The 17,718-nt window shown below is 28.8% G+C and overlaps 2 protein-coding genes and 3 non-coding genes across 6 annotated transcripts; all 5 read right to left on the bottom strand.

Annotated features, from left to right (window-relative positions):
- Positions 1-1,782: 1,782 nt before the first annotated feature.
- Positions 1,783-3,670, bottom strand: LOC110649669 (uncharacterized). The gene is made up of 3 exons (XM_021804338.2): positions 3,222-3,670; positions 3,038-3,091; positions 1,783-2,144 (listed from the first exon to the last, which is right to left on the bottom strand). The coding sequence occupies exons 1-3, from the start codon at positions 3,516-3,518 to the stop codon at positions 1,911-1,913; spliced, it is 585 nt and encodes a 194-aa protein (XP_021660030.2). The 5' UTR covers positions 3,519-3,670; the 3' UTR covers positions 1,783-1,910.
- Positions 3,671-3,802: 132 nt separating this feature from the next.
- LOC110649667 (sorting nexin 1) lies at positions 3,803-9,387 on the bottom strand. Of its 2 annotated transcripts, none has more exons than XM_021804336.2 (11): positions 9,085-9,387; positions 8,851-8,985; positions 7,874-8,009; positions 6,703-6,836; positions 5,839-5,913; positions 5,576-5,735; positions 5,329-5,462; positions 5,142-5,210; positions 4,961-5,040; positions 4,307-4,367; positions 3,803-4,221 (listed from the first exon to the last, which is right to left on the bottom strand). In XM_021804336.2, the coding sequence occupies exons 1-11, from the start codon at positions 9,127-9,129 to the stop codon at positions 4,015-4,017; spliced, it is 1,236 nt and encodes a 411-aa protein (XP_021660028.2). In that variant the 5' UTR covers positions 9,130-9,387; the 3' UTR covers positions 3,803-4,014. The 2 variants fall into 2 exon arrangements, with proteins under 2 accessions (XP_021660028.2, XP_021660029.2); XM_021804337.2 differs by having other exon boundaries at positions 9,118-9,386.
- A 2,547-nt stretch (positions 9,388-11,934) lies between these two features.
- Positions 11,935-12,058, bottom strand: LOC131180347 (small nucleolar RNA SNORD14). The gene has a single exon (XR_009149123.1). It is a non-coding gene; the product is annotated as a small nucleolar RNA SNORD14 (small nucleolar RNA).
- Positions 12,059-12,638: 580 nt separating this feature from the next.
- Positions 12,639-12,789, bottom strand: LOC131180358 (small nucleolar RNA SNORD14). The gene has a single exon (XR_009149134.1). It is a non-coding gene; the product is annotated as a small nucleolar RNA SNORD14 (small nucleolar RNA).
- Positions 12,790-13,052: 263 nt separating this feature from the next.
- LOC131180516 (small nucleolar RNA Z266) lies at positions 13,053-13,149 on the bottom strand. Its single transcript, XR_009149283.1, has one exon. It is a non-coding gene; the product is annotated as a small nucleolar RNA Z266 (small nucleolar RNA).
- Between the last annotated feature and the right edge of the window lie 4,569 nt (positions 13,150-17,718).

The following is a 17,718-nucleotide window of genomic DNA, read 5'->3' as shown; positions in this document are numbered from 1 at the left end:
TTCCCTTCCACTTTCCCATATCCAAACATGGAACTGTTTCCTTCCAAATTTTGTAGAAGTCTTTTACTTTTATAATCTGTTTGGATATATGGAAAAAGAAGAAGAAAGAAAATAAATAAAAGAAAATAAATAAAGAAAAATAAATTAGAATTGTCGCGCTCTCTCATTTGAAAATGAAAGGAAAATAAAGAGAGCGAGGAAAATAAAGAATATTTTACCCTTATTATTTTCTCTCTAATTTGGAGAGAAAATAAAGTAATTAAAGAGAAAAATTATACTTCAATTAATGAAATTACATATATACCCTCATTTTCTCATTTTAACTTTTTAAATAATTTATAAATTGAGAGTAAACTAGTAATTTAAAAGAAAAAAAATACTACTTTATTTTCCTTCCTTCCTCCACCCAAACATGAGAAAATAAAATTTATTTTCCTTTCCTTTACTATTTTTCTCCCATTTCTAATAAAAAAGAAAAAAATTAAAAATTAAAAAAAAAATTCTTCTATTATTTTCCTTCCTCCCCTTTCCATATCCAAACATAGCATTAAAGTTAAAATTTGACCTTTTCATTGTATCCAATTAAGTCTATTGTCTGAATTAGTTCAAACCTTTAAGATCAAATTAATCCAACAACTCACAAAAATATTGATTGCTGATTTTAAAAAAAAAAAAAAATTTAAGGTCAAACTAATATTTCTTATTGGAGTTGACATATGAGCTCCTCGTTAAAATTAAGCATTCAATGAGTGGAAGAAAAAGAAGAAGAGACCCAAAAGCAGTGGGGGAGGGCTCTGTTTGCATGAGCATAAATGTGAGAAGTGACTAATAAAAAAAAAAATAATAAAGGGATTTGAGAGTAATTTTCTGTGGTGTTTAGGATTTGATGATTTGGGTTTTTCAGATTTGTAGGAAGAAGAATCATCTCTTTTTCTTTTTCGTAATTTTTATTTCTTTTAACTTTATAAACTAAAAATAAATTTTTTAATATTCAATAATTTTTAGTTCTCATTAGATAATTTTATGCACTTTTTAAGTCAATTTTCTCACACCCCTATTTCACATTAGAATGAAATATTGTGCAAACTCAATATTTTTATTATACTATAAACTCTAAATATTTAAATCTTAATATATTATTAATATTATACTATAAATATTATCTACAAGTGGTTGATAAGTGTTATGGAGTTGATTCCAAGCGGACTTTACTTGCAAGGTCAGAGGATTTTAATCTATTGCATGTGAAATTAACAAGACTCGCCCATCATCCACGTATGTCTAAAAATTGAGATTGAGTTTTCTCCCACTAGGTGAGAATGATCAAGTCAAAAAAGACTAAATTTAGGAATTAATTTAAGATATTAATTTGAATTTTTAGTAAAATTAAGAAATTTAGATTTTTATTATTTAAAAAATTTAATTAGAAATTAGTATTTTAAATATTTATGCATTTTATTGTTTAAAATTTTCTAATTAATGTTGATTTTATATTCTTAGTTACATTGATTTAGTATTTTTCATATTTGTAATCTCCAATCCTAATAATGGTAGGTTAAGATTATCCTATAAATACAAACCAATCTATTAATAAATAAATTAGGGTGTATCTAATATAGCTCATATGACAATCAACTTAATAACCGTTTATTCAATATTTGTATCGAGATATGTATAAAATTAATTAAAGTGTATATATAGAGTGTACAAATTTATATGCAAATATTTAATTTATCGATTGATAAGTTCATTCTCACATGACATCCAGCTCTCTGTAGTCATACCCAATAAACTATACATTGCACATGAACTAAGCTTTGTTATTGACAAGCTATTTAATTCTCATTTCACTAAACTAAATAAGAACAGAATAAACTGCAGATTTTTTACATCTCACGTAACAAAATATTTCAAACTCTAGCAATTTCAACGGACTTCTGGAGGGCTTGCAGAAGACTTCTCATGATTCTAGGCTCACCAGGAGGTGATTTATCTCTTAAGGGTCCATTTCTTATGGCTCGGAAAATAGGACCTGAACCACCAGTTGCTGGGAAAACCAAGCAATCAATGTACACTAGGACCTCTGTCTTACCATCTCCAATTGTAATGAAACCCAACCTAGCTCCGCCTGGTATTTTATCTATCTGTTATATTGACATGTAAATGACATTAGGCTATTAAAAGAACCATTTTCTCAAGTTTCCTCACACAATTATTTCAGCAATTAAAAGCAAACAATATACCAGATGAATCCCAAGAAGGAAGTCACTGAAAAGGGTAGATTTGATTGGAATAATGCAAAGATGATTAACATTATATGATGAGTAATTGATGATCAAGGCAATGTCTAGACAACTGGAAACTTTTTGAACCTAACATTAACACAACAACTAAAAATAATACAGTGCATCTAATATAAACTATTTATGCAGAATAGATTAAAGCATGTAGAGTATAATAAATACATAAATCTAGACGTAAATGTGATTTAACGATTATCATATAAGGTCAAGCTTATAATAGTTGCATCCAAAATAATATTATTTGGGGATACAGTCATACACGCAGACGTTCCAAGAGGCAAGCTTTTCATTGCAGTGAGCAAAAATTATAGAAAAATGCTTCATATATCCAGAGTTCAGACAGGAGAAAACAAAAAAAAAAAAAAAACAATTAATGTCTGATAAAAGTTGAGGACAGGAATCCATATTCAAGGTAATCAAGGACGGTAAATCCAAAAATATGTGCAACAAGATCGGGTATCAGAATATTGCAGAATTCAAAATTTTATTTTTCTATGAAGGAAATGATAAAAGCCAATAAGATGTTCAATCCTACATATATGGTCTGACAATAATTTATAGTGTTGAGAAAGTCTGTTTGCTATTAATCTCTATAACTGTTACGGTAAATCCATGCAGGCTCTTATGCACTAAAACTGGAATCTAGATGGCACTAAAACTGGACTTTTGTTCTTGCACTGCTACCCCATTCATCAGGGCTCTAGCTTATGAGATGAAGGACAAAAAACACTGACCTTCAATGGCACTGGAAGTGGCAGATTAGCTCCTTGGCAAAGACTGTTTGCCCACTGTTATAAACACAAAAAGGAAGAGGAATTAAGAAAAATTCAATTCAATTTTCGAAATAGTGGTAGCATACATTCCAAACAGATCAAATAGTCTAGCAGAGAAGAAGAGGAGGAAGATGATTAAGAGAACCTGGAAAAGCAAGCTCTCAAATCTGTCAAGGTCAGTATTCGAAGGCAATTTCAAGGTTCCCAAAGAGACGCCATCTTCATTGTCATTGTCGGCAGCTACAATGCCGTCATTTTCCGGCGAGGATTTGGCGACTACCGTCAGATTCTGGTGACAGTAAAATTCAACAAGCCTAGGGAGGTGGTTTTTATCCCCACCGGTGGTTATTAGGAATGGGCGGGAAAAGGGAAGAGCAGGAGAGAATTGCAAGTGGGAAGACGCACGAGTTGGGCATAGGAGTTGGCTCATTGCACACGCCATAGCTCGCAAGTCGAAACTTCTTAGGGCAGAGGATAGAAGAGGAACAGTGAAACTAGGGATTTGGTGGGATGGCAAATGGATAAGACTTTCCAGTTTTCTGAGGTAGGAAAAAGCCCTTGACCTGAGGTTCCACTTTCCAGCTACGAAGACCAATTTTTTAAATATCACATTTAATAGAAATGTAATATTAAAATAAAATAAATTTTGCTTTGTTAATTATTAAAGTTCAATTTAACGACAAAACAAATTAATTAAAAATAATAAAATAATCATAAAACACACTATTCTGAATAACTTTCCATGTTTTGCTCCCTTTCAATTATGTTTCAGAGGATGTACTCTGCCTTTTCAACTAGCTTCGAATTTGTACAATAATACAAATTGCAAATCTTGAACTATCTCCTATAAGTCACAGGTCTTTACAATGCAAAAGCTGCAGTTTCCATTCCTTCGAACCGAGAATGTGAACAATTCCTCACTTTTTGGCATCTCAGCATTATGACAAACAAGCTTCAAGCTTAGGAAGGAGACTTCGCCATGCATCTGCAATGTTATTTGCCAAACGAGACTGTCCTTTCGCAAATTGGTGGAAAGCAATCCCCATATCCTGTGTTTTCTGATCTTGAAAACGCACTATCTCCTCATTCATCACTCGCACAATATTCTCAAATCTTCTTGTTGCTTCCTCGCTTTCTGCCTTCAACTGCATCACAATCAACTTTTAGTTCAACAACCAAGATTCCTAAAATGTGAAATGGAGAGTGATCATATACTATACAGTAACTTGCCTCCTTGTACTCGAGCTCAGCCTCTCCCACTTTATCTGAACGTGTCAACATGAGCTTGTCACTGCACAAAATAGATCTAAATTAGAAACTCCAGAATCCAGATATCCTCTAGCCCATCAGCAGAGGCCTAATAACAAGGGAAAATCAAATGAAATACCCCATTTATACAAAATCCAATTGAGTATTTTCAAAACTTTGTTTTAGCATCCAGTAGTCAACGAAGATTAAAACTTTCATCCACTTCTTGATAACTAAACAATATTTACTAATATCAACGACAGAAAGATTCCTGCTGCTAAAGAAATTTGTTTTCTACAAGCATATAACTATTAACAATGCTCTGCAGTTGCATTTTATGTTAAAAGACCTCTTTTAGTCCGATATCTGAAAATGCATCGCAGATGAGTGATATATGGTGCTTGAGAAACCTGCAAGCACATAACCTATTTGATAATCTTCAACTCCGCCAGAAGAGAATTCGATTTATTAACATTTCAACCAATGCTCAGTTTTAAGAAAGAAAAAACATCATAATTTACAATCATTAGTTCAGATTTATGTACAAGAAATGAACAACACTGATTGTAATTTTACAAGATGCCATAACAACAAATATAATGAAGCCAAGAGTATAAGAAAGTGTGAGGGCCATACAGATTTATCTCCTTCAACTTAATTGTTTCTGCCAGTTCACATTGATGCCTGAAGGCATTTGCTCTCTCAGCTATGGTGGCCTGTTTTGAAACAAAAACCAAGATCAGTTTATATGACAAACGAAGAAAGAACAAAAATGAGGCAGATTGGAAATGGAAAGGTAGGAAGAAGCCAAACTCACTTTAATAGATTGCACAGCACGAACATAATCTTTCAAAGGTTCCTCAAAATTCATTAGAAGTTGATGGGCCTGCAGATTCAAAACGGAGGAGGGAGGGTGTGGGGGTAATGATTTGAGTCAAATTCTACAGTCACACAACAGAACAAATTCTGAACATGGAAGGACAACAATCCAAATTAAATCCAACCTCTTTCTGCAGCCTAACAGATAACGTCTCTGATTTAGTCCCAAGGTCAGAAAATGCCTTCCCAAGGGCATGTCCTTCGCAAGCACCAAGGAGTTTGGCTGCCTTTCCAAAATCTGATAGAGATTGCCCCAATTCTGAGGATAACAATCACATCACATAATTAACTAGATTGTAATGTCTACAGAAAATGAAAACTGAAACAGAGAAAAGTCAAGAGTAAATGCATCATAACAAAAAATTTCATCACCTTTGTGCCTCTTTACAAGACGATATGCATGTTTCTGAGCTTCAGACAAATGATTTTCAAGCTCAAAGATGTAATTTTTCAACTTTTCATATTCAGGGTTTGATTCCTCCACTGGTTTTTCCTTCCCAAGAACAACGTCACTCACTCTAGTTTGCATCTCCTGTAAAAAAATTTAGATATCAAAGATGTTTCATTAACTAGAACATTAATGTTATCCATCACTAAAAGCAAATGGCCACAGAACAATGCAGAACTCATCATACCTTGAAGATTTGCATCAAATCAGCTGGTTTCTTTTTAAAAATACCAGTCTCTTGAGACCTTAATCTCTCCATTGTCTGGAAAATAAGTAATGTATTAGTACCAAGATAACACAAACTATGATCCTAGCAATATCAGATACATTAATAGAAATAGGAATTCCAACCAATGCTTATAGATTCTGCCAGTGACAATCTTTTCTTCAAAAAGAAAAAGCACATTATTTGTTTACATTAAATAAGGTAAAGTGAAGCAATAAATTATTCTTCCTAACCTTCATAATTCAAAAGGGAATTTTGTGAAATCCACAATATAAACTGGATTGAAGCAGATAATGATTGAAAGAAGAAATGCACTCTTCGGGCACATGAAATCTACTAATGGAATTTTTCAAACTACCAAAGCCATTGATCATATATTTTGGTCAGATCACATGTAGAAATTTTCACAGAATATTTGCAAGTCATAAACATGGCAACCAAACGGAAGCTTTTGCATGAAGCCATGTTACATCAGAGATTTCAAATTTTGATTAATTAATACTGGGGAGAACAAGATGGTGTACATCTACTGAAAATAATAGTAACAAATTTACATTGTCTAAAAGCATCAGTGAAATACCTAAAAGGCTAAAACAATTGCTAGAAATAAAAAGAAACATATCAATAACTGATATAAGATGATAGAGACATGCAGTGAAAGTCTGGGTGCTTGCATATGTGTCATGCATGGGAAGGCACAGTCATTCCTACTATCTACAACTGGGAGGTCCAAACAACAGATGAACAGATGTTTTCTGAATAAACCTTCAAGCACTAAAGAAAGATGAACCATATTTCTCAAAGCACCAAATAGAAATAGTTCACCTCTTCATCTGCCTGCAAAAAGGTTCTTAAATCCTCACTTTGCTGAAGCTCATGATGCGAGGCTATCCTATTGACAAATATATCTAGTGCTTGGCGCCTCAACTCAATAAATTCAGCACTGAAACGAAACTTTTCTGCAATAAAGAAGCAACAGTTAGTTCAAGTTAAAATCCAAAATGCTTCAAACAGAATTCCAGTGAATTAATTTGTCGCAAATTTACTTTAAATTGCATTGCCAAAAGAATACAAAAGTACAAAACATATCAGAGAGTAAAGTCTCTTTATCAGTGCAAGGGAAGGCTGTGTCAGCAAAGACATAAGTTGAATGCATGTTTGCACATGCAGAGTACATCATAACACATGCAGAGTACATCATAAGTTCCAACAACAGTTCAATTAGCATATGAAAGCCTTTTACACATAACGACCAATTCAAATTTGGGTCCAAACAGTGACAAAGTAATACAGAAACATAATAAGTAATAGGGTGGTGCTGTTGCCAAAGTGAATATTGTTAAGGGCAGAGCAATATAGTTAAATAGACAGGATCTAAGTTGGACCAAATTGTTATTGCCAGACAAAAACCCCCTTTTCTGCATTTTTTTTCCCCTATTTTTCTTTTGACGTTTTTCAAGAGGAATATAAAGAAGCTGAGAAAATGAAGAGAACATTGGAAGTAAGCAATATGAATTTGACAATAATGATAAAGAAGACTGTTGTACTTGATGATGTGCAGTCGTCTTATAGTTACTTCAGGGATTATTGCTACTTAGTAAGAATGTAATAATTCTTATATAACATTACTTGTCTTCTACTATCAATATTTAGCCTTAAATTTTATTTCTTTTGCACTTGTCCTCTATCAGGTGTGCCTTGCACCTAGGCTCCAAGACTATTCTATGCCTTCATGCGCCCTTAATAAGTATTATTTGTTCAAACAATATACTTGTTGTAATAATTGGGTGAAATTCTTAACCTGCTAATACAATTATGAAGTGTGTGACAAGATGCATCCGCAAAAAGGCTAGGCAAAAGAAGCAACTCAAGAAAATTTTTAAACATGTGAAAGAAGGCATTATAAATTACTCATGCTTCATTATAAATGCCTATTGAATACATGATACGTTGAAAGAAATCTCTAGAAATAAAAATGGTCATTTCCAGTTCTCACCAACAGTACTCTTTTCTGGAAGAGGTGGAATAAAAACACCTTTGTACTTTTCAAAAAGACGGTCACGTAACCAAACAAAATCACTGTAACGACGAATAACAATCTTTTCAGGCCCTTGGTATTCTGGGAAATTTGTCTGCCAAAACAATTCCATAAACATCAAACTGTAAGATCTCTATCTTCTATGTTCAGATGCAAAACATTATGTAAAAAAAATCCAAAAGAAAGAAAGAAATTATTAATATGAATTAACATAAAATTTGTATAATACACATTCTACTATGAGAAAATATGAAAATAAGTGCTTAAACAACTTGCCAGAGAGGCATCAAATATGATATTTCATCGACGGACATATTTTCCATGAAGCTAATATCATCCAGCTTGAGTAGAACAAAACTATAGATCACACTAATCTAATGAATAACCAAACTTTAAAAACAGCATTAACTACAGAGTCAGGCCACACCTTCTAACAACATAATATATAAAACATTTAAAGGGATTGTTTAAGAGTTAAATGGCAAGAAATTTAGATGCTTGTTGACATGAATAACACAAAATACTAGTGGCAACTTATTAGATTCACGAATGCACCACACATTAACATTTAATATGCATCTTCCTACTTATAAATATTCCTGGGTTGTTTTCCTCCTTCCAACTCAGTACACACATGGAGACACACAAAGTAAGCACTCACGACTTCAAGCCAAATGCTCAGGATAAAAATGAGTAGGAATCCAATCAACAGACAGGAAATTTGGTTCCCCAGAAGACACAAAAAAGGCTAGTTCAACAAACTTATAGGCTAGTATTGTAATGTAATTAAGCAATTGTATTTTCACTTCGCTGCAAAGCCAATTACTTAAACAATCAACATAGAATCTGCAGAAAACAAAGAAACGCCTAATTCTAATCCTAATTCAGTAAAATGGAACAACGAGACTACTCAAAAAGAAAATTTGCTAGATGACCTTGGTGATGACTCGATAAGAGATGTAAGCCTGGACGCCATTGCCCAATTTCACAGGTTCAGTCACCGAAATCGACAGGTAAGGCTGCGACGAGGAAGATCTAGGGCTATGGGAAGACCCCGACGAACTTCTCTGCTGCTCCATTTTCACACCAAAGAAAACGAGAAAAACACACAATCAACCATCAAAGTAATCTAGCTTTAAATAATAGCACTTGAACGCATAAAATGTAACCGGAGAGAGCAGGGTGGCAGATTGGTAATTTACAACGGTAATCATGGCCTAATTTCTCACTGGAATCAATAGGACATAAATCAGCGGGCTGTTTCTTTCTTATCCGAAAAGTAAATCGGAGGGGAGTGAATTGATGGCTCTGGCTAACGTCCGAGAATCGCCGGAGTGAGCTGTTCCGGCGAGTAAAAGGCAGAGAGCAACCGCAGGTCCTTCGTCAACTGTGAGTCGCGTACACGCAGCGTGCACTTCAATGAGACAGAAGAGAGATTGGTTAAAGCTGTGACATGTAACATGTTTTAGTCACACAACGTGGCGCGGCGTGGCGTCTACTTTAGTAATTGAAATTTATTCAACAATTTTTTTTTTTTTTAATTTATTAAACCAACTATCCATTAACTAATTCAATCTACGATTTATAAAATATTTTCATTCACAAAAAATTTAATAAATATCTTATTTCACATCCATCATATTTTAATAAAATTCTCATATTATCTATTTTAAATCAGCTAAAAGAAATGCTCTTAAATAATTCTAATATTTATCCATCTCAATTTTCAATTTTATTTAATTTAAAATATAAATAATTTCCCATAAATAATTTAAAAAATCTATAAATATTTTAATTTTCACACTAACATATCTTACATCAACATATCTTATATGACATGGATGCATCAATATAGCATTTTAATAAATAAACTCATTTTCTTTATAGAAAAAAGAAAAAAAAAACTATTCTTATATAAATTATTTTATATAATAATAATAATAATTTATAAAAATTTACCAATTAAAAGAATCCCTTTTTAAGTATTTCCACACCTTAAACAAATAAGGGTATATGTTTTGCAATTATTAAACTTTAATAAAATTAAAAATTTTAAATATGCTAATTAATTTTTAAAATTAACAGAAATTGTTTTATAATTGTCCAAGACTTAAATATATACACATACAAAAACATTAAAAAAATTTATCAATTTCAAATTCAACCTAAAAAATCTAAATATTTATTTAACTTGAAAAATGCACAAATCCAAGAATTTATTAAAAAAAAAACTCACAACCATTGCATATAGCTGTGAGTATTATTCGATTCAAACCGAATATGCCAAATCATACCGCCTTAATTTGATATTTCAATTCGATTTTTAAAATAATTTAATTTGATTCGAATTTATATTATAAAAATTTCAATTATTTCGGTTTAATTCAATTTTGAAAAAAAAATTCAATTAAACCAAACCAAATCGAATAATTTTATTGATTTTTTATTTAATTTATTTTTATGAAAAATTTATGAATTATATATAATTATATATATAAATTATTTAATTTCATTTATTAATTGATTAATAATTATTAAGTTCAAATTAAAATCAAATCAAACCAAATAACTTAAAAATCAAGTCTAAATTAAAAAATTAATAAAAAATCAAAACCGATCGATTTTAACCAAACCAAACATAAATAAATTCAATTCAATTTGATTTTTTATCAATTTCAATTCAGTTCAGTTTTAAAATTTATAATTCAATTTTCATTATTTAATTCGATTTGAACCGAATACTCACCTCTGATTGCATAATCTAGAAAATAATATAAGAAAAATGTTTACAAAATAAAATTTTAAAACAAACCTAAAAGTCTAAAATACACTAATTAAATTCAAAAATTCATAGAAATTAATGCATAGCTTATTTGAGAATGATACAAGAATTAAAAATGATCAAAATAATTTATATAATCTAAAAAATATAAAAAATTAAAATTTAAATCAAACTAAAACCAGACCAAGCCACTGGTTTAAACCAACTAATTCATATTCACTGGAGTCCAGTACAAGGTTTACTCTCAAACATTGAAAAATTATTAAGTAGACCTGGCGTACATGCACCACCTTTCATAATCATGTAAAACCCACTCTATATATTATAAGAAGAATCCACTTTTTTATAAAAGAAAAAATACTATTTTTAATACTCCGACTGTATTTAATAATTAGCCCAGAACTTCAGCTCTTCATTATGCTGTCTGCCAACAACACAAATTCACTGAGGAAGTACAAATTACTAATACCCTAAATCAACCACCATGATAATATAATAACAACTCTGATAAAAAATATGATAATATAATAAAAATAAAGTTTTAATTCCAAAATAATTAAAGATGACTATAATGATTTTTTTACCAACTCTGTTAGACACTGAGTACCATAATAACAAGTACACAAAATAAAACAACTTGCTGATAGAATACACAGATCATACCATTACAACTAACATCACACCATAAACATCACTGCCTCCTTAGTCCTTCCTAGCAACCATGTTACTAAAGAATGCTATTGTCTACAGTGCTTGAAATGAAACAATCTTTTTAAAATCAATGATAGAATACACAGATCATTTATATATATATATGACAAATCCACAGGCATCACTTGAACAGCTGCCCCAATAAAGTACATAAGCGCTGCCCTTACAAGACAACTAAATGGCATCTGGCCATACGCTTACAGACATCTAAGGTGAGTATTGAAGTGACAGAAACTCTCAGGACTGGTGAAATCAAACCCCCAAGGCAGCCACTTGAAAAGCTTTGAGATACAAGCTTTTGGATTTCTCGATCATCTATCAAAAAAAATGCAATTTGCTGGCTCTGCACGTATGTTACATTATACCATAACCATGCAACTTATCACAATCAGCATCAACAAAAGCATTGCAGTTCAGTAAAGAATTCAGCAAAATACAATAACATGCCAACACCAAAGAACACTATCTAAAATCAATGGATGCAGTAATAACAACTGCAAAAGTTTAATCTTATAGAAGGAATGAAGGTTTCAGACATCCAAGGAAGGATTGAAGCAGCACTAACTCTCAAGCCTGGCAAAGGCGAAAGCTCTTAGGTGGCCACTGCGAATGTTTTGAGAAACAAGCCTTTAGATTTGTCATCATCAACAGAAAGACTAAGCAAGACAGCATTATGCACTCCTTTTATTTTGCAAAAAGCCTCTTATTTATGTGGACAAAACACATTGAAAGGCACTGTATAGGAATTACACAATTAATCAAGACAAAAAAGAATGGATTGAACATCATAGCACAATAGAGATTCACATGGCACTCAACATAGTTGCAAATAATGAGGAATTTAATTCAGGATAATAAAAACCATGAAGATATAAAAGAAGTAAAAAAATTTCATAGAATATGGTAAAATTTACCTGTGCATTGATTTACCTAAGAGTTTAACCTGATGAAATCAAGCAAACATTGAGTAAATAATTCTTAATTCCGTTTTCAAATAGTATTTTATTTATCAACTTGCTAATATGCATTGAAAAGATAAAATCTTTTCAATAATAATTTGGTAACACGAGTTATTTAATTATTCAATTATTAGCGTAATAATATGAGTGGAGATTATATTAGGAAACGACTAAACAAATTTTATTACTTCAATTATATTTTCTTAATCGATGTGAAAATAGAATTAGGTATGTTTTGTGCAAAGAACGTGAGTATTTACTTAGGATTTGGAGTATCAGACATCCAAGGAAGGAATAAAGCAGCACTAGCTCTCAGGAAGGAATAAAGCAGCACTAGCTCTCAAGCCTGGCTAAGGCGAAAGCTCTTAGGCGGCCACTGCGAATGTTTTGAGAAACAAGCCTTGAATTTGTCATCATAGACCATACATTTCATTAACCAATATACTTATTACAAACATCCTATTAAACCATTAATATTCTCCATGTACTCAACTGCAAATGCTAAAACTCTCCAGCCCAAACAATGGGAATTGGTGGGATAGAAATAGAATCACAACCCATAAAGCTCAAAAAAGAAGTCATTTTAGATACCAACAATGTGATAATGATGATTCAGATCATAAAAAAGACACACTCAAAGAGACACAAACAAGCAGATAGTTGAAAACTTGAAATCAAGTAGCAAAATATGGCAAGTCAGACAATTAATATGCCTCACATGTTTAGTTCATAATGGATTAACTCCATTCACACATCTAATTGATTCATCATTCTTGCCAATTTAGTACCTTGAAATCAACATAGTAAAGCATAACCACATACCATTCATTGCTTAAGTATACTTAACCAAAAAGAAAATCTCAATAAAATTGTGCAATATATTAAAATTGTTTCCCACCCAAGAGAGAGCCATTCATAGAGTATCGATGGACCTGATTCCCATTAGCTGAAACAAATGGGAAAGCACAGGCACAAAGAACAAGGCAATGCCTCCAGAAGCAATCTCCAGTGGGACAAGAAGGAGAACTCAATAGGAAAACCCTAAAGAGAAAACCATAAATGCTTAATATTGCGCAGCTATGACTCAAAACGCTTCCATTGTATCTGGAAGGCGATCTTAAGGGCTGCGCTTAACAGAGAAACATAAAAAAGAACTCAAAATTTGTGAGACTCATAAACAAAATCACAGAAGAGGATATCAAAAGGGCTGCAGAAACCTAGAAACAAGAGAGGAAGAGGACATACTTATAACCCTGTTTGCAAGCAGTAGGAACATGAATCCCACAAGAGCAGCGGGGAGCAGCTCTAGGGTTTAGTGAAGTGTGAGGTGTGAAACTAGTAATAAGGATTCTGGCCTAAAACGCCTTCCAAAACATTTGAAGCTCTGGATTTTGGGTTACCAAGCCCATGATCATATATTAAATATGGATATGGAGAAACCAAGCCCATTATATAAAAACTTAAAAGCTTAAAATTTAATTACACTTTTATATTTATTGGGAATAATTTAATTTATTTTTAATTTTTTATTTAAATTATTTATAAATTTTAGTTTAAGTTTAATTTTGTCTAAAAATTAAAAAAATTAAATTTCTTGATTTTTGAAATTAAATCAAGAAATTAAAAAATACAGTCTCAAAATTAAAAAATTAAGCTTATTAATTTTTTATTTAAACCAAAAAAAAAATTTAGCCTATAAATTTTAATTTTTAGACTAAATTAAGCTTAAATAGAAACTTTTGAATTGATTTTAACAAAAAGTTAAATTTTGGTTAAATTAAAACTTCTTAATAAATATAAAGACTAAATTGAACATTTTGTCAAAATTAACCAATTCAGCATCACAAAGTATATCTAAATTTATTAGTTTTTAAAACTTTAAAATCTCATATTTAAATTTTAATTAAAATTAAATAATAAAAATATATCAAAATTAAAGGAAAAATATGAGAAATTATCTTGTAATTTTACACTTTTATTAAATGAGGTCTAATTTTCTATATATAAATAATGTTATTTTTTTTTTTAAATGAAATCTTTGATTTGAAATTTATTTCAAATTGGAGTGATGGATCAAATCAAAATGGAGTAGGGATTTGGGACTTTATTTCAGTCCCCAGAACTATAAATTGAAAACTCAATTTAAAAATTGGACTGCCCACAAACAAAGATGTCCTTCCATACAAGCAGATCAATTTTTAACTATTTAGACTCTATTTATTTTGTTGTAGATAATATTTTTTTATATATTTTTTTAATATAAAAAATAAATTAATAAAAATATTTTTAAATTAAAAGGAAAAATAAATTATTTAAAAAAAATAATTTTTCTTTTTTAAAAGGAAAAGTATTTTTTATATTTTAATAATTTTATTAAAATATAAAAATATTTATATATGAATAATATAAATATATAAATAAAATATATTTTTTTAAAAATAATTTTTATAATAATTATTTTTATATATAAAATTATTTTTTACGAAACAAACGATGACCGGTCAATATGTAGCCCATTAACAAATATACATAGACAATTTCCTGGTTAATTAATGAGAAAGCTTGCATTGTCAGTGTGAAAGCAAGAATCTAATTAAAGATCAAAGCCAAATGCTAGTTTAATTCTTTGATAGCTACATATGTCCTCCACCACCATTGACCATACACGTAATTGAATGCCAATTAAGGGTTCTAAAATAATTCTAACCAGCATGATCTTGCATGTTGATTGGTTTTTACTATTTCAGGTCAATTGACTTAGCTTTATTGAAGAAAATAACAAGAGTGGAGAGGAGAATTTATAGATTTTAAGTTAAATTAAATAATTAGAATAATCAATATTAAATTTTAAAATTTAATAGTATTAAAATGTTTTTATAATTATAAATTCTAATTCAAATGAATTTAAAAAAAAATAATTTATTTATTTATTTAATTATAATAAAAAATTAATTATATATAAAAAATAAAAAATAAATAAATATTGCATGCAGTAATAAAGTTTACTGTATTAAAATTTAAATTTGATTATTAAAAAATTATATTATTAGAAAAAGTAGTCACAAACTTTAAAGAGACCGATTTTATATAAATCGTAAAACGGATATAGAAATTTAAAAAAAAATTGAAGAAAATATGGTATAATAAACCCAAAGTAAATGGGTGGGTAGTTGGCACGCGGCTTCCACCGCGTGATTTGAAGAGATTCCATCCACGACTTCCGCCACCAAGGGTCTCCTCTTTGTTGACTTCGTTTTGACTTGATTCTTCCAAGTTTCCAACCTTCTTATACGATTTCAATTGATAGCTTTTGTTTTTCTCTTAACTATTTATTTTGGTTCAATTCTTATTTTTTTTTAATTTCTTTTAAAAATTTTAAAATATTTAAAAAATTTAAATGTCAAATATAAACACATTATTTAACTATTTGGAAAAAAAAATCTTCAATGCATGCACCATTTTTTTAATTTGACCCATTATATTTTTGACTTATAATATTTTTTAATTTTTTTAATTAATCAATATAAATTTTCAAATTTATTGATAAAAATAATTAAATATATCACTATATATATATATATATATATATATATATATATATATATATATATATATATATATATATATATTCACTTTACAATGTATTAAACTTGAAATTTTAATTAATTAATTTTGATTAAGATGATTAATCATTGTTTGGATTTGATGTAACATGATTTATTAATGTATCGTATCATATAGTATAATATTGTATTATATAATATGATTAATATATTTAAAAAAATAATATAATATAAATGATTTAATTGGTACGATAAAATAAATATAAAGATTATTTAAATATTATTTTTTACTATTTTAAATAAATAAATAATTTAAAAATATTTATTTAAATAAAATATTAATTTATAAATAATAATATTATAATAATAATTAAAGATATATTTTATATTTTTTAATTAATCACTAAATGTCTCATAAATATATAATATTAAAATTATATAATTATTATTTTATATATAATTATTATTTTATATATTATGAAGGGATAAAATGAGAAAATAAAAATTTTAAATTATATTAAATCGTCAATTTAATAATTTGAAAATTTACAAAAAAAATAATAGGTTGAAAACCATCCTTTCACATCCTTAAATCATAATTTTTTAAAAATAATTTTTAAAAATATATAAAATAATCATACCACGTGATATGAAATCATCTCATATTATATTATTATTCAAACATACCTATATCGAATTTGAAAACGTTTAGCACTCAAAAATTCTAATGGATAGCTTTCCAATTCAACCAACTTTATATATAGAAAAATAAAAAGGAAAAAAAAAAAAAAGTCACACACAAATCACACGTATTGTCAATTTCCCATAACATCGAAAATTAGTTCTTTGACTCGTGAAACTTTTCTTGGATTCATACCTAAACTTTTCTTTGAAGAGTTTAGGTTAAGTTTGTCAAAAAAATTTCTGCTTGAAAAAAAAAGTTATATTTAATTTATTTGAAAAATAAGCCGAGTTAAATCGAGTTTTTATTGAATTAAAACTCGAGGAATATGTGATTAGCTCAATTCACTTATCCTCTTAATGGGTTTTACGATTAGAATTATAAATTTCAAATCATATAATTTTGATTAAATCTTGTATAAAAATTTAATTTTTATAAGAAATTAAATTTAAATTATAAATAAATATTTTTTATAGTTATATTTTATATGTCGATTATATCATAATTTTAAATAATATATTATTTAAAAAATATTTATAAATAAAATAAATATATTTTTAATATAATAATTAATATAAATATTTTTATAATATATTTTTAATTTGCATTATATTATTTATTTTTCTACCCAGAAAAAAACAGGAAACTTCTTACCAGTTTACAGAAGTAAACAGTTAACTAATCATTTTGTCTTATATACTCCAAATCTAACCTCGCAAAGGAATATATTAATTATTTAAGGCCTAATTAAAAAAATTTAAACTTAAATTTTTTGTTATTACCAAATTTAAATATACATAATTAATAAATTTTAATTTAGGAATAATAAAATCTTTTTTAAAATTGTAAATTCTCAAATTTAAATTTCAATTCTAATTAATTGTATTATATTTAGTAATAATAATAAATCACCGAAATATTAATTAAGACTATTATTTGATAATTTAAAAAAAAATAATAAAACATACATAACGTATTATGAAAATAATTGATATAATCTTTATTTTAAATTGAGAATAATTGATAAATAGAATAGATATTATTAAATTAACATAAAATAATACAAATTATTTATTTTTGATTCATACTTACTACTAAAGTAGATT

This window comes from Hevea brasiliensis, chromosome 5 (assembly GCF_030052815.1).
Source record: "Hevea brasiliensis isolate MT/VB/25A 57/8 chromosome 5, ASM3005281v1, whole genome shotgun sequence".
NCBI lineage: Eukaryota > Viridiplantae > Streptophyta > Magnoliopsida > Malpighiales > Euphorbiaceae > Hevea > Hevea brasiliensis.
The sequence above is the reverse complement of the archived record's forward strand: the minus strand, read 5'-3'. Positions and strand labels throughout refer to the sequence as shown.

What these genes read in the sequence shown, in the direction of transcription:
- LOC110649669 (XM_021804338.2), bottom strand. Translation starts at nt 3,518, where the DNA reads ATGGCGTGTGCAATGAGCCAACTCCTATGCCCAACTCGTGCGTCTTCC. An exon ending in TTGAGAGCTTGCTTTTCCAG is followed by an intron (nt 3,092 to 3,221) that starts GTTCTCTTAATC and finishes TGTTTATAACAG; the next exon opens with TGGGCAAACAGTCTTTGCCA. An exon ending in CACTTCCAGTGCCATTGAAG is followed by an intron (nt 2,145 to 3,037) that starts GTCAGTGTTTTT and finishes TCAATATAACAG; the next exon opens with ATAGATAAAATACCAGGCGG.
- LOC110649667 (XM_021804336.2), bottom strand. Translation starts at nt 9,129, where the DNA reads ATGATTACCGTTGTAAATTACCAATCTGCCACCCTGCTCTCTCCG. An exon ending in TCTTGTAAAGAGGCACAAAG is followed by an intron (nt 5,463 to 5,575) that starts GTGATGAAATTT and finishes TGTTATCCTCAG; the next exon opens with AATTGGGGCAATCTCTATCA. An exon ending in GTGCTGTGCAATCTATTAAA is followed by an intron (nt 5,041 to 5,141) that starts GTGAGTTTGGCT and finishes GTTTCAAAACAG; the next exon opens with GCCACCATAGCTGAGAGAGC.